Source organism: Rhinolophus ferrumequinum, chromosome 14 (genome assembly GCF_004115265.2).
Source record: "Rhinolophus ferrumequinum isolate MPI-CBG mRhiFer1 chromosome 14, mRhiFer1_v1.p, whole genome shotgun sequence".
In the NCBI taxonomy this organism is placed as follows: domain Eukaryota; kingdom Metazoa; phylum Chordata; class Mammalia; order Chiroptera; family Rhinolophidae; genus Rhinolophus; species Rhinolophus ferrumequinum.
Genome location: NC_046297.1, coordinates 16,764,322 through 16,781,868, shown reverse-complemented (window position 1 = coordinate 16,781,868; position 17,547 = coordinate 16,764,322). Strand labels below are relative to the sequence as shown.

The 17,547-nt window shown below is 37.3% G+C and overlaps 1 protein-coding gene across 1 annotated transcript in view; it reads left to right on the top strand.

The window, feature by feature from the left end:
- The window catches only part of NKAIN3 (sodium/potassium transporting ATPase interacting 3), a 536,962-nt gene that overhangs the window by 267,612 nt on the left and 251,803 nt on the right, over positions 1 to 17,547 (top strand). Inside the window, exon 3 of the mRNA XM_033126827.1 lies at positions 4,262 to 4,342. Coding sequence (XP_032982718.1) covers positions 4,262 to 4,342 — 81 coding nt within the window. The remainder of the gene's footprint in view (positions 1 to 4,261; positions 4,343 to 17,547) is intronic.

The following is a 17,547-nucleotide window of genomic DNA, read 5'->3' as shown; positions in this document are numbered from 1 at the left end:
ACTTACTCCTCAACTTATGTTTTTCTAAGAATTATAATGTCATGAGCTCCTGCCACTGTAATTAAGGAGTTCCCACAGCAAGGATTATTAGAAAAATTCACCCAAATCAGAAAATGAAAGAGCAGTAATCCCCCTTGGGTACCATCTCTGCTGAAAAGGTACAATTTACTGTTTCTATATATATTTTTAGAACACAAAAACAGCTTTGTCATATGGTACTCTTACTGATTAAAATTTATTTTAACAAAGGTGCAAGGTGGTTTATATACACTAGGAGATACCAAGTCTAGTTGAAGAGTTTAAATGAACCTTTTGTGTTTCTTTAGCTAGAGACAAAATGAAGCAGAGAGTGGGTTGTGAAATCATAGTTAGCAGTCATAAAATAGTGTTCTAGAATCAGCTGTTTACTCCTTGGTCAGATTTTTTAAATGTTACTTATGAATTCCAAAGTAGGATTCTGCCCTAGAATTATTTAACTATTATTTCATGGGCAATACATTAATTTAATCAACAGGTTTACATTAATTTAAATGCAAAAGCATTAGCAATTTAACATTTGTTTAATTAAGATTAACCCTGAAGTTAAAATTAAATCCAAATTGCCTTTAAAAATTAAAAAGAAAGCCAAATAGGTCCACAGTTTAGTGATTTGGACTTTTATGCAAACACTCATGTGCAGAGGACTGCAACTTGTTTCTATTTGAATTATTATACAGGAAAATTTCCCTATTATGTCATCATAAATCTCCTTCCTGAACTACTGCTCAATATGACAGGTAAGAGTATTAGGTTTCCATTTAATTGGTGCTAGATTTAAATCCTCCTCCACCAATTATTATCTGTGAAGACTTAGGACATTTATTTGCTTTCTTTGTGCCATATTTCATTTGTAAAAACCTCACTAATAGATTGCTTTTAAGAATTATATTGCATAATGCATGTGACTTGCTTAATATAACCTAACAGAATAAGTGCTTAATAAATGATTGAGCTGTTTAATGTTTAATGTCTTCTTTTTTTCTAACATATTTTACATAATATTATATCTGAGTGATACACATGTGGATGAATGAATGAATGGCCTTTCTGGTAATTGGAAAACAAACAAGCCTCAGGAAGTAAACATAAATCATGTTATAGACTAATTGCTCAATGAGGAAGAAATAGACTGCAAGACTTCTAAAGTTCATTTCAATAAAAAAATGCTGTAATAGCCTCGTAAAACTGGGAAATACTCAGGAAGTCACACAGAAGACATGAACATTTTTAAAAAATCTTTATAGATTTTGTGTGAATTAAGATTTAAAATATGTGTACTGAACTTAAGCAAAATAGGATAAATAAATAGGTAGATAGATAGACAGATAGATATAAATTATACAGAGTGGTTTATTTGTTTGTTTCTCCATTGGGAAGTTAAGTATTCTGTACTGCAAATATTAATATATTTATCCGGATATATAAGCATATAGGGAGGCCTCATGACAACCAAAGTGTATTTGTTAAAAATGGAGTCTTATCTCTTTCTTTATTCTTCTTTCAATTGACTTAGAGATAAAATAACCCACATCAAAAAGAAGACATATGCTGTCCTAGTACCTCCTGCCTAGGTAAATAATTATGGATGTGTTTATATTGCTAGAGATTTCTTTCCCTTTATCTCTATGTACAGACTTGTGTTTCAGGTGCACATTGAGGTATACAGATTTTATGTCATAACAATCAAAATTCAATTATACACATATTTTTGTTCCCAACAAACCAATGTATTATAAGAAAGAAATTTATAATATTACTTTAACAATGATGTTTGTGTCATGTGTGACACATTAATTGCTACATACAAAAGAAACCATCATTTCGAAAACACTGCCAGTTATAGACTATATATGAATGAAATAAATTTTTGGTAAATTGTTAATTTGGTGAATAGGTCATTTGTAAATTGCAAAATTTGGTAAAGTTTTAATTTACAAACTAATCTATAGTCCTTTTCTTAAGATCTTTTAAAATAAAGCCTATCGTGTAATTCTTAAGTATTCCAGCTCTGGAGTCAGACTCCGAGGTCCATCCCAACTCTGACACTACACGATCAAATGATTCCCTTTCTACCTCAGTTTTAGTGTGATGACTGAGTGACTTGATCTATGTAAAGGGCTTAGCACAGTACCAGAAATACAGAAAGCAGCAGAATAATAACTCTTGTTATTAAGAATTTAGCAGCTGATTGTCAGATTCTACTCAGCCTGGGAATTTTATCTTTCAAAGTTCAGATGTGGCATCAATAGTACAACTTGCAAGAGAGCCTGAATGCACTTCGATCACTACGTTTATACTATGATTTTTAATAGATTTGTTTTGTGAAGACATTTGTTATAACCATGAGTCGATTGACTTTGCGAAAAGAATTCTTATGGGTTTGGGTTTGTAGTCCTAATAATTAAGAATCATATGGTTTTGCAATTCATTCTGTTCATTCTCTTCCTTTTGTCTTACTTTATTTTATATCCTTTCCTTAACCTTTATGACTGGCTTTTTTCTCATAACTTAGTGATCTGTACTTTCTCTCATTCTAATATACTCACAATTAGATTGATTTAGAATGAAAAATATCTGATGCCAGATGCCATCCATTTTATTAGCAACAGCTTTAAAATTTGTTGTAGTTACTGTGACTTGATCAGTTTGCAAAAACTATACATAGAGAATGTAGTTTAGCTATTTTCAGTATTCATGGGAATATTTTGTGGTTCAGAAAAGTTTGTTTCAATGTATTTGGCACATTTTTTAAAACTGTCTAAGTTCACTCATACTAAAAGGCTTTACTAACAGAAGATAGAAGCATCAACAATATCTACAAATACCCAAGTCTCAATATATTGTTTAACTTATTTAAACATATTTTCCAAGTTCTCTAAATTTCTAGTGATTTGGGAGCCTTAACTCATTATTATAATTTCATTATTCTTTTAAAAAAGCAAGATCTCTTCTCCAAAAAGAAAAAAAAGATGATGAGGTACCAAATGTAACTAGATACGAAATAGAACAGCACAGCTATGTGAGATTATTTTCAAAGCCTTTTAAAAATCATAAATGACAGAAAGACACAAAGTGTAAATTAACTTTTACAAAAAGTTAAAAACTTATGATATAATGTTTCTAATAGGAGCATGGCTATTTTATACCGGATTTAAAATTTAAAATTACATTATGTGACAGCATAGAATGCGGTAATGAAATGATTTACATATTTATTTTAATTTGACAATAGCATGTGATGATTATAATCACTAATAGAAAGCAGAAATTTAATTACTAGGCCTCTTTAACAATTAAAAACTCATAGATTTTTGTGGTAAAGTAAAAAGAATGAGCAAACCACCATCCTTGTCATCCAAGCTCTTCTATATGTCAGTTTTCTGGGCCTGTATCTCCATCTGCATAAGAAAGTGACTGCTTGAGTTGAACCCTTAGACCTCCTCCATTGATGAGTCTTTATATAAAGCCACCTTAATTTGGGTTAATACTCTAGAGGAAGTCATTTCCTAATACATAATACATTAATGAAACAATTAATCAGTAAGACTAGCATATTTAGAGTTTGTTGGATATGATTGGAAGGTATTTTCCCACTACGGGAATCTGATATTTAGTTGGTCATTCTTAATCTTATTTATTAATTTGTTTGCTTTTAAAAGACATTTTACACAATCACATTATATTCTACGATTATATTAGGGGCAGATATTCCACTCTTAATAAAGTAGTACAACAGATGGAAGTTTAATTTTACTCCACAGATCTGTTTTCAAACATGAGCCTTGTTCAAGGTGACGGAAGTGATGGGTTTTGACTAACATTTCTAAAAACTTGACTACTTAACAGTATGACTGAAAACTAGATAAAAAGATAGAAAGCCCACAAAAAAAATTTTCATAATTGCATGCCGTGGAAAAGCTAATACTCAGAGAACAGCAATCAAGTCAGCACTTAGATTTAACCTGTATCTGTAAGCCAACAATGCACTTTAAAAATAAATCTAGCAGTATTGGCATCTACTGAAAGCAGTAGAAACTATTGGATTTTTAATTTCTAGAGATCTTAAGGGACCTCATAAGGAGCACTCTTTTCTGAGCACGCTCTATTTCTTCCCAGAAGACTTAGGCTTATTGACATTTTTGTTATTGATTTATTTAGTATACATGCCTTTAATCTCCACATTTTTCTTCTCTTTCTCCCCACCCTCCTCCTTTCTCTCTAGTATACAGTATGGACTGCCCTCTGGGTCACCTGGAATGTCTTCATTATCTGCTTTTATTTGGAAGTAGGTGGGCTCTCTAAGGTAAGCTTATCATGTTTTTAAAATACACTTTAAATATATACACTAATAAATAATTATATATATATGTATACACACACATATATATATATATATATACATATATATATATGTGTGTGTGTGTGTGTGTGTGTGTGTGTGTGTGTGTAGAGTAATCTAAGTAACAGTACAAATGGAATATAAATCAAAAACGAGTTTGAATACCATTTAGGAAGGAATGATCTTGGGAGCATGTTAATGCAATGGAATTCCAAAACAATGTCCTTATGGTGTCGTTTGGTAAGCTGCAGTGAGACTCAGCTTGTAGTGTAGCCTCATGTCCACTTGAAAAAGGCCTAATGTCACAACGACCACAGCCCCAAGTGATAAGTGAAAACCGGTTTTGAACATTCTTGTATTTAAACTGGGAAAAGAAATTAAGATGTTAATGTAACAAGTCTGAATAGCAAAGTATTATTTTTGCTTGAATACTAATTCTGGGGGGGAAAAGTTTGACAAAGAATGAAATTCTTATATATGTAAGTAGAATATAAATTTACTAACAGCTAAGTACATCAGTGTGGTGATCCCCATCTGGAAATCCTGATCAGACAGAAGAGTTGTCTTAATAAAACATGATACATATGTTATTTTTATCTGCTTAGAACTACTATCAGCCGAGCACACGATTTTCATTGTGACTGCACAACTGTCTTTGGATTGGGTTAAGTTCCCAGTTGTATTCTTAAATATGTTTCTCACAAACCAGCACAATTTTCACTTGTAGAAATTGTAGAGAAGAAATTCGACAGTATTATTACTAAAAGAATAAGAAAGCTATAATTATTTTTTTAGATTTATCATTATCAACTATATTTGTGCTAACTTATTCTATTGTTATATGATAATGTCAGATTTTCTAAGTAACACAATGGTGTCCTACTAGCATTTGTGGTTTGGATCTTAGAAAATCTGCCTTGACCAACAGAGATGCCTTTAGAATTGTTAGGCTGCATCGAAGTCCATATGGTAAGAAAGAATTTTTGATTTAGCCAAGCAGAAAAAAATCTCTAAAAGATTTTCTCCAGAACCTCCAAAGATGGTTACTCATTACTCTACATTATAACTTTATAATTAGAACTTGTCATTATTTTCTCACATTGGCAAATGTACTAGGAACCAGAAATGACATTTCTAATACTGAGTTCCATGCAAATTTTCTAATAGCTACCTTTAATATTTATGCTATTAATTGCCTTTCATCACTAATTTCTAAGACAGAAAAAAAAAATACTTAAATCAGTGCCCAGTTATCTTCTGTAACATGCAGAGTAGAAAGCAATTTTAAAATGCAAATCTTATGAATAATACAATAATGAATAATAAGTTAAGCATAGCATTTTTCAACACATCACATTTTTTATCTTGTGATTTGAACAGTCATTTCAAATCATAATTTTATTTCACTAGGTAGAAACTCTCTTTTATTTTCTTCTATATAAACTGATTCGGAATAAATTAGATCAGAGGTATTTTGTCCTATTTAATTGGCATATAGTGTGTTGAAATAAGACTGAATTTCAAATCATAAGTCTTCCTTTCAAATCATAAGTCTTTTGTTCGAATCTTGTCTTTAGCACTTTTTACCTATGGGCCTATAGGCAAATCATTTAATCCCACTGAGTCTCTGTGAAATATAAAAACAGGACCAGCTTTGGCTTATAATGACAGTAAATATGCTTGTTGGGCTTTTAATATTGTTTTAAGCATATCTATGTAGTAACTCAGGCAAGCTTCCAAACAACCATGTGAAGTTATTAAAAATAAATAATAATAATAATAATAATAATAATAATAATAATAATAGCATTCATTTACTCCACACAAGTCTAATTTTCCTCCTCTGCTCTAAGCTACTTCTTTGAACTGCTTTTCTAATATCAATGTACAGGTAAAGGGTTTTGTTTTTTGTCTTTCTCATTTCTTTGGGTGCAAGTTTATAAAAAATGCATATACTCATTATCCAGTTATTCATTATCCAACCAAATGCTGTTAAGCAGTCAACCAAGTGCTCTAGGTCATTAAAAGGATAGATAACTTCAAAAGGAACATCCTAAAGATTTTCTGTTGGTCTCCCTCTATTTGCTGCCTCAGAGGCTGGTAGCATCTCCCTGGTAGCCGGTTTAACCTCAATTCCAATCTGTAGAGAATCTATTCTGAAAAATAGAGCAAAGTTAAGGGCCCCAGACAAACCCAAGCACCTCTACCACCCGCCCAGGTTAGACTCCTTTTCCCAAGACATTCCTTGTCCATATGTGAAAGTTTGTATGCTAACTTTCTAGAGCTCTCCATCTCCTGCTGGTTCGTGAAGGCATTCCTTGGAATTACGTGGATAGACTAATAGAAGCCTCCCTGTACCTTGATTTTTGCCGGAAATATTCATTTGAGTCTTTCAGTGAGTCTTTCTCCAAAAACTGGATTTGGATTAATTTCCACAAAATCTCTAGGGATTGGGGTGTTATTCCGACGACAGCCACTACCGAACTATTCTTATTATCTAAAATTATCCATTGTCGTAGGCGTGAACAATCATACATCTGACCTATTATGGGGATTCTTGATCATAACTGTCAGATTTTCCCTTTGCTGTTAACCTCATCTGCCGATCAGCTCTGCATCATACGTTTACTACTGTGGTCTTGCGGGTCCTGATTCTTTTCCAGAACTTGAAGAAAATGAATGTATTGTTTTACGGGATATGTCCATGTATGGAGGGGTCAGGATGACTGTGGGTAGGTAACTGAAAGTGTCTTCACTTATATAATCTACTGAAGCCTCATTTTTCTTTTCTGCAAAGTAAGGAAAACCACATCACTAATTTTACTGGATTGTTGCAAGAATTAAATAAGATAACACAGGGGTGGCAGGTTAGCTCAGTTGGATAGAATGCGGTGCTGGTAGCACCAAGGTTGCCGGTTCAATCCCCACATGGGCCACTGTGAACGGCGCCCTCCTTAAAAAAATAAATAAATAAAATAAATAAGATAATGCACAATGAGATCAGACAATTACATTTGCAAACTTACCAACTGATGAAAACATTGCAAAAATTTGTCAAATTGTGCGTGAAAATCATCAGCTGACTGTGAGAAGCATAGCAGACCGAGTAAACATCAATAGAGAAACAGGAAAATCTTAACCAAAAATCTTGGCATAAGAAAAGTGTGTGCAAAAGTGATCCCACAGGAGCTCTTTCATCACAACAATGCACCAGCTCACACGGCACCGTCTGTGAGGGAGTTTTTACCCAGCAAACAAATAACTGTATTGGAACACCCTCCCTACTCACCTGATCTGGCCCCCAATGACTTCTTTCTTTACCTGAAGATTAAGAAACTATTGGAAGGAAGACATTTTGATGACATTCAGGACATCACGGGTAACACGACGACAGCTCTGATGGCCATGCCAGAAAAAAGAGTTCCAAAATTGGTTTGAAGGGTGGACTAGGCGCTGGTGTGGGTGCATAGCTTCCCAAGGGGAATACTTGGAAGGTGATTATAGTGATATTCAGCAATGAGCAATTATATGTACTCAGCTGCATAGCACTTTTTCTAGGATGAGTTTACGAATGTAATTGTCAGACCTCGTAAAGGTCTTAGAAAGGATCTCAGTATATTGTGAGTTTCAGTCAACAGTGGTTCTTATAATTGCCATCAACATCATCGTCTGTATTAGTTTTGAAAAAATAACAGACATAACGAGCTTCATCCTGAAAACCTTTGAGACATATATTTATTACTACCCCAGAGCTGTGAAAGGGAAAATGCAAGGCTGAGTGACTTGTTTAAAAAATACATAACAGTCCCTTGGGATAGGACCTCACATCTACATATTAACTTCACAGCTGTAGCACTATTAATTAAATACTTTCCTTCAACATGTAAATAGCTCTTTTGAAATACTTGTACAGCTAAATTCCTCTAGTATACCTACTGCTCTCTCCGGGAGAACGTTATGCATCTTTAGGAGACTCTAAGGCTGTTTTTCATGCCACATTTTAAGATCACCAAGGGCACAATTAATAAGTTATTGCTGCTTTGGAAGTTGCAAGACTCAGAATCATTTTTTTTTCCTCCCTAGGAATACATTCAGAATGTGAATATTAAAACCCACCTCACTTGCTACATTTAAAGATACTGAAAAATAAGTTATGTTGAGAACTCAAGTTGTACTTTTTTTAAATTTTATTTTATTTTTTATTTATTTATTTTTTAAAATTTACTGTGGTGACAATTGTTAGTAAAGTTACATAGATTTCAGGTGTACAATTCTGTATTACATCATCTATAAATCCCATTGTGTGTTCACCACCCGGAGTCAGTTCTCCTTCCATCACCATATATTTGATCCCCGTTACCCTCATCTCCCACCCCCCACCCCCTTACCCTCTGGTAACCACTAAACTATTGTCTGTGTCTATGAGTTCTTGTTTCTCATTGGTTTGTCTTGTTCTTTTGTTGTTTTTGGTACTTTTTTTTTTTTATTCCAAAGGACTTAAGCTGTTGTCTTACAGCATCTATTGATTACTCCAAATTATAGAAACTTTAGGCTAATATTTCTTCTAATGGACTTTTCTGGAAAGATGTGCGGACCTTACACATTAGTGATCCACGAGGATTTTCAGTGTGTTACATACACGTAGAATTCAGAATGTGAATGACTATACATGAACATAACTTGGACATAAAAAGTGAATGTAAAGAAATTCTAGGGAGAGTCATCTTATAGCAATCATCATCGTTGATTAGAGGCCTTCTGAAAAACTTACAGGCAGGTGGTGAAGGAGGGAGATGGACTAACCCTTCCTGACTTCCTACTCTGTACATGTCCTTTAGATCGGCTTTACACAAAAGGAAAATCTACCTGCATTTGTTTATATCATGTTCTAATGACTGTACTTTTCTTATAGGGACCTGATTTGTGGATATTTGTTGATTCTTAAAGAAAGTTAAATCATTTCCCCAAGAGGCAACAATAGCATTTTCTTGTTCTTCTTTGGCCTAAATTGACACCATTGTTCATCAGTGTCCTCTTCTCTTACAAGAATCTTTAGTTGAATATTTCAGCTGCGCAGCCAAGCAAGGTCAATGAGATAATTCTTCTTATTCAAGGTTGATTCTTAGTACCTAGCCTAAATTCTTCCTCTGTACTTACCGGGGAAACTCTCTTTCTCAGTGAAGATTCCATTTCCTTCAAGGTTGGATTCTTCCACTGACTTTGGCTTTGAGCAGGACTTTTCAAGTGGGAAACTTTTAGACCAGCAATTCAGGAACAATTGCTTAGGAGACAGAACTCTCAGCTGCTTACAATCCATATATTATTTTTCATAAACTTTCTAGATATTTTTGAGTCTCAAAGAATTCTTTTTCCGATGGCAGTTTCAAGCTAAATCCATGATATATGGTATGTTTCTTTTCTTTATTTAAACAAATACAACTTACTGAATCCAATAATGAGTTTTAAACTTAAATTTACCTTTTCCTTTTGATGATTTCTTCCTACCTGCATATTTTTCAAAGGGAATCTTGAAATATGTTTACGGAGGGCTAAAGCTAGGTACAAAATATCTTTATTCAAGAATAATGTGTCAGCCAGTGATACAGAAATAGCATCCTAGAAACCCAGCAAAGCTATGCCTTTCAAAACTACAAGAATGATATATCCTATTTATATCATGAATTAAATGGCATATCTGTATCAATGAGACACTTTGGAAAAACGCAGGAACTCCTTCCGTTCACGAGAATAACAAAATACTTCAGGTTCTGAACTACTCTATTAGTACATATTTATCCTCCTTCTTCAAAGAATGTTTTTTGTCTGTAATGACTGGGGGTGTTGGGGGAGGGGAGGTGGTAGTGGATATCTATCCAGTTGTTAAGGATTTATAAAGAAGGAACCATTATAATCTGCTTCCAGGAATTACATCTAAGTAAGACCCAAAGACTTGCAAATGTGTATTTTTATGTTTGGTTCCTACACAATTCTTTTCTAAAATGAAGCAATTATGTTCTTTAAAACAAATAACACGGCAGCATAAATATAGTTATGCATTTCTTATTCCAAAGAACTTAAACTATACCTTTCCTTTGGCATAGGTCTATGTGAACATAGTTTCTGAAAACAGCGTCCTCAGTATTTCCCTTTTTGTATGGTGAGATCATTGTGTTCCCTCTGTAGTTTCTTAACCACGGTAATGAATATTATAAGCAAGTTTAAACTTAGTGTTATATTTTTCATAAATTTCATCAAATACATTTTGAAAACCTTAGCTCTAAAAGTCTGATTTGCCGCTCTATAATAATCCAATGACATATAGAAACTATAGTAAACTACTAATTCATTGCCACAATCTGGGTGGCATTAGGAGTTTTAAATCAGAAATTTGTGTGATAATCTTATGCCCTGTATGGGGTTTAAATAGTTTTGTTTTTCTTTTCAAAAGAAGAAACGGATATATCATTTTATTAACAGTAGCTCTATTTACTGCTATATGATTACAGTCACTGTATTGAACAAGGCCTTTGCAAATATAATTGAATAATTACACAGAAATACGTTGTCTCTGCTCTTTGTATTTTGTACTTTATTCTTCTCGTGAAATTATGGCTGAGATCAATTTTTTTTTCACTTCAACATAATTATTTATTTCAAACTCATACACATTATGAAGCTCATGCCACCTCCACTCCAGGAGGTGCTCGCGTTCCACCGCAGCTCCCTCTCTATGCCCCGTCCCCCGGGTGAGCGTGTGTGGGGACATTGCCCCTGCACACAGTGGAAATAGTGCCCGGATGAACAAAGAGCTTGCAGGAGCCCCGCAGCTCGCCCCTGGAGCTCTCCGGCGCAGGCCGACACCACTGCTGGGTGGTGTACCGCCTTCTCTCGCTCCACAGCTGGGTATCTGTGTGTAGCCTGGAGCTCCTGGGCCACGCACAATTCTGAGCTCAGGGCCTGGGTCTCCCCCAGAACATGCTCCCAGTCCCCCCACCCACTCGTCTCGTGCCGTGTCCCGGGAGACCTGGTCCTTTGGCAAGTTCTTTAATTCATGTTCTTCCTGTGCCACCAAATTAACAAGCAGAATTTTCAACATTTGATTTTCTTCTTCAAACATTGAGTGAATCGTTTAGTTCAGACACTTCCTTGGAGAGATTTTTGTCACTTTCCCTGCTTGTGTTAAAAGCTGTTTTTTTTCTATAAATTTAAACTTTCTGTCAGCTGCTGTCAAAGCTTTATCTGTGAGTTTCATTTCTATGGACAGCTCTCCCAACTTCCAGTCGTTCTCCGGTTCTAAGGCACAGCAGCTTATGCTCCCTCTCAACGAGAGAATTTCCCAGAAGAAAAAGACTCCCCAGCTGACGTGGTATCAGGACATCAGGCTGAAGCTGGTCCCAGACCAAATGTCTTCAGGCCCTGGGCCCACCAGCACCTCGGCCCTATGACTCATCAGGGAACTGCGCTCTGAATGTCCCCACACACCAGCCAGGCCTCGGCCCCAGGCCATGAACCATTGATGTTTCAGGGCCACCTCCAAAAAAGGCAGCAACCTCTGCCTTCGCAGTCAGCCCCTGACTTGGCCCCTGCCTTGGAAGACGGGTTTCCGCCTGGGCCAGTGGCCTCAAATTTCTCATGTCTGCATGAAGATGCTCCCCTCTTTGGAATTCAGGCTGTTCTTCCTGGCCTTTCCTGGCTCTGTTCCCTGGCCTTTCACCTGTCTCACAGTGGAATTGAAGCATGGTAGGGTGGGAAGGGCCGCTGGGACTGAGTCTTCCCTTTCTGGTGGTTGGTGCACCACTGGGGAGCCAGGGACAGGACCAGGAGGCTATGGGGGGTTGTGAGTCCACTCTGCTCAGTCCCTGCACCTTCTGGGCTCAGATTCCCAGTAGACACCTTGGTAATGGAGCAAATGAGAATTGGTATGAGGAATTTGTCTTCTACCAGGTAGCAGCCTCTTCCACCCACCTCAACTGAGGGCCCCAGGCAGACAACGACTCAGGGAATGTCAGAGGACATCTTGGGGCTGTTCACCCCGTGTGACATAGGTGGGGTCACGGCGGTTGAGGAGTGGGGTTCGGCTGCTGCCCTTTGACTTGTGGAGGGTCAAAGTCCGAGTGCTGAGACAGAGGGCCTTCAGGGGCATAGGGACGCAGGTGGCTCTCCCTGTGGGTCAGAGGTTTCCCTTGACTGAGCGAGGACTTCAGTTTGGAAACCAGGGAATTAGAGAATACAGGTGGGCTGGCCTATGTGGTGTTCTGAGGGCAGGCTGGGGGCAGCCTCTTGCTGAGTGTACAGTCAGGTGCAGGAAGCTGGCGTGGAGAGTGTGCAGGTGGGCCTGGAGCCATGGGACTCAAACCCCTGGACTGAGTTGGTTCTTTTTTAAGATGTGATACCATTGGAGTGAGCTGGGATAGAGCGTGTGCAGGCAGGTGGGATGGCAGGGGGCTCTGACTGTAGGTCGGCTGTTGCTGTTTCCTGACGGGGGGTCCATGGCAGAGACCCCTTTAGGGTCCACAGGTGGGCGGGGTTTTATGGACCTCTGATTGCTGAGGTTTAGTGTCAAAGATAAGAAGTGGGAAGGGAGATATGTTTTGCTTTCTCTTGATTCAGGGAGGTGCTAACAGAATGATAGTTCAGAAATTCTCATGATGAGATGCCCTTTGGTATGAAGCTCTTTACAAGTCATGTCTGCCCACAAGCAAGGGCAGTCTGGGCTGCCAGCTGCAGCTTGGACATGCCCAGGGGAAAGAGTGAGGAAACATGAGTGATTTCAGCTGTCCGTGTCCTGTCTGAGAACTGAGGAAAATACAGAGAAAGTGCCTGGGGCAAAGATTGCCCAGAAAATGAGGCAGAAGCTGACACTGAACAGGCACAAACTGACAGAATGAAAAAGGAGAGAAACATGGAAGTATCCACATGTCTGGTCAGGGATGGACTTGTATCTCCTCCGCCCCTTGGATGCTCTCAGCATTGATTCCCCTTTGCCTGTTTTCTGACTCAGGAATGACAGGAGAAGACAACAACAATGCAACATTCAGTTGTATTTATAGAAATTGTCAGTGTGCTACTGTGTTAAAATCAGCACATTGAAGCATTCAGCTGTCTAGACTCCCTGAAAGGTTGGCTGTCTTTCTGGTAACTTTCAACCTGCTACAGAAACCAGATGTAATCTCTCACACTCAGAATAACAAATGAAACTGAAGAAACAAATGAAGGCATTAAAAAAGTAATTCTACTTTATTCTTGTAGGAGCTGGTTTGAATCAAGATCTCTGAGAACCAATTTACAGAATCTGAATATTAGTAGTTCTTAAAAGTATAGAAACTTTGCAAGCATATGTTTCTAAGATTAAAATTAGATTGAGAGAGACAAATGTTGATTGAAATTTAACTAACTTAAAAGAAAAAGGAAGAATATCCATTTGCTAAATTAATTTACTGATAGGAAATATCACTTTCTATAAAAATCATATCACTTTCCTAATTTTCTAGGTATTCAACTACATCATCTAATCATTCTTTCATTAAACAAATGGTGGCAGAAGTTTCTGGTCATCTTTCATTATCTTTTACCTCTTCTGGTTAAGAGTCAGCTTTCATTTGCTGTGGAAGTGCTAAAAAGCTATAGTCCTTTGCTTCTGTATTAGTAGGTGTGGTCATCTCAGTTCTGCTACCAAGCAGAAGAATTGTGAAGGACTTCTGGAAAGGCTGCATAAGAGCTAATTCAGTTTAGAAGTAGACCTAAACTTAGTGACTTAACGAATACAAGACTTATACTTCTGTAATTCAGAAATCCTACCTGAATTTCAATGGGCCAAGGTGTCAGACAGCCACTATGGAAAACAGTAGGGAGGTTCCTCAAAAAATTAAAAATGGAACTACCATATGATCTGGCAATTCCACTTCTGTATATTTATCCAAAGGAAATGAAATTACTGTCTTGAAAAGATATCCACACCCACATATACATTGCAGGATTATTTACAGTAGTCAAGAAATGGAAGCAACCTAAGTGTACATAGATGGATGAATGGATAAATAAAATGTGATATTATATATATAAATTATGCCGGGGGGTGCCAAAAAAAAATGTATACAAGTAGACTCTGGTCAATGTTGCTCAAGCAGTAGTTCGCCGTAATTGGAAATGTCTGGACGCTGATGGTAACCACTTTGAGCACCTCTTGTAATTGCAGAAGTCAAATGTGACTTGTATTTATCTCTTGTTATTGGTATATCTTATTACAATTTTAATACAGTTTTCCTTTCTTAAAATGTGAATACATATTTTGGCACCCTCTGTACACACACACACACACACACACACACACACACATTCACTAGAATATTATTCAGCCATAAAAAGGAAGGAAATTCTGCCATTTGTAACAACATGAATGGAACTTGAGGACATTAGGATAACTGAAATAAAACAGAGAAAATAAATGCTGTATGATATCACTTATATATGGAATCTAAGGGGAAAAATAACCTGAACTCATAGATACAAAAAACAGATTGGTAGTTGCCAGAAGTGGGGTATGGCGGGTGGGCAAAATGGATGAAGGTGGTCAAAAGGTACAAACTTCCAGTTATAAGGTGAATAAGTTTTGGGGAGGTAATGTACAGCATGGTGAGTATAGTTAACAGTACTGTATTGTATGTTTGAAAGTTGCTAAGAGAGCATATCTTAAAAGTTCTCATCAGAAGAAAAAAATATTTGTAATTATTGAGGTGATGGATGTTCCTTAAACTTATTATGGTGACCATTTGACAATATATACATCTATAAAATCTTTATATTGAACACCTAAAACTAATATGATGTTGTATGACCCAATAAAACTGGGGGAAAAAAATACAGTCAAGGTACCATTCTGGAGGCTGTAATGGAAAATCTGTTTCCTTCCCTTTAACAGCTTCTAGAGGCTGCCCACATGCCTTTCTCCATCTTCATAGCCAGCAATACCAGGCCAAATCCTTTTCATGCTGCCATCCCCCTCTGATTTTCTGTAGCCAGGAAAGGTTCTCTGCTTTTAAGGACTTGTATGATTAGATTATTCCCACCTGGATAACACAGGCTAATTTCAGCATATCAAGATCCTTCACTTGAATCACATCTGCAAAATCCCCTTTGCCATGTAAAGTAGCATATTCACAGGTTCTGAGGATTAGGATGTGAATATTTTGGGGACAGCCATCTTTAACTGTGAAGTGACCTTGAGGATGTCAACCATGCATGAGAATAATAGACTAAATAGAGAAAAAGGGCCCGTTACCCTAATAATTCTGTGGAGCTTTCATACCAGCCCTAAGCTGTCCACAACAGATTTCTTTTCTATTAGGAAATGTGTTTAAGCCACTATTTCGGGGCTCTAAGTATGCAGCTAAAAATAATGCCTAACTAATCATACATAATTTATAGACAATTTTACTTAGCATTTACTTGGTTCAAAGCGTTATGGCAGGCACAAGGCTACATCCAGTTCCTGCCCTCATGAAATGTTCTGCATCGTGTGGAGGACTGATATTACATGATTAATAACCAGAAAATGTAACCAGTGTTATGGTGATGAAAGACAAAAGCACTCGGGTTACACAGAGCACGGAACATACCTCTTCATGGGGATCACGGAGGCTGCCTAAGGAAGATGGGATGGGGAGTAAAGACATAAGCATGCTGACCTTCCAAACACAGATGCTGTTCCTGACCCGCCCTTGGTGACAGAAAAGTGCTTTGAGTCGCTACTTTTTTTGAATCCCCTATAATGAGTTTGCCTTGACCCACCCACCTCCATCCCACACTTTTTTCCCAGACACTCTTCTGGCCAGCATACGTCAAAGAGAGAACTCCATGGGGTTACATGCATCAAAGCCAAGGTCACTACCTTTGGGAGGTGGTCCCACAGAACATGCTCTAAACAAGGGAACTATCAAGTTATAGACCATGACGACCGGTGACCTGGAAATATCTGTTCAGCCACAGTTAGGAGAAGTTGCCAGAATGTTGGTGGTCCTTTTGAGGTGATCTGGAGTTAACTTTCCTGAGTGTAAATAGACAAATGTGCTCTTCAAATATAAGACTGTCTCACTGCACAGCTTAGAGCCAGTACTAATTCAAAAGGTATTTCAAAGAAGGATAAATATTCTTCCTGCAAAATCCCCTGTACACTGCTGAAAGAAAAATGGTGTTAAGAAGGCCTTTCCCAACAAGTGCTCTCTCCCCACACTTATTTTAGCAACAAAAATTCAATTTGGCTGAGCTGTCTGGGGAGTTGATTTGACCCTGTTTCCAGAACAATGAGCAGTGGTTTGATGGCATAATTTCTAAATGGGCCATCTGATGTTTCAGTTTGTACATATAATTCATCATTTTATTCTTGTCCTGTAATTGTAGAATTAATGTAGAAAACACTTCCTGTGTATATTTGAAGTATCAGGGGGCATTAAGGCTATTTGGAGTATTAGTCTGATTAAATACTCTGCCCTGCTTCAGAGCAGTGTAAGACAGCAAAACCACTGATGGTGTGGTGAGTTTTTCTCACTCACCATTAACTGAGATATCAACACAAAGAGGGTAGTTATTATTTCCTCCACACAATTAATCTTACATGCTGAGAGCATGGTATGAATTTCACTTCAGTATAAAAAGCAGGCAGGCTACTGGTCCCTGAAATCAATGATAGTCAGAAGAGCCTAGACACTGGGTGATCTGATGAATAATTTAAGTCTGATTCGTTAACTGTGCAGAAGTGAAGTTAGCCGTGCAGGGAGACACATTGTAATTGCCAGCAATTTACTACGATTTTGAAAACCACAGGCAGCAATTTACAGAAAAGATTAGGCCAGTTACTGTACACGTGTGACATTTTCTTGATTTAAGATGTCATCCTGAAAGCTGTTAACTGACAACTGGAGTTTGGAATGAGGTTGTAAAGTTTAGTGAAGAACTGCTTTTACCTGAGGCTGTCTACATTTCTGCTCTGGGAGATCTCTGAAGGCACACCTCCTGCCGGGACTAAATGTCTGTAAGCAAAGGAGCACGGTCAGAGTAGGGTGGTGCATTAAGGAACCAGGAGGCACCTTTGCATTGCTCAGTGCTCTAATGCGCTTGTCCAGGAGAAAGCATGGTGAGGGGCCTTTATTTCTTGGAGCAGAAATCATTGTCCA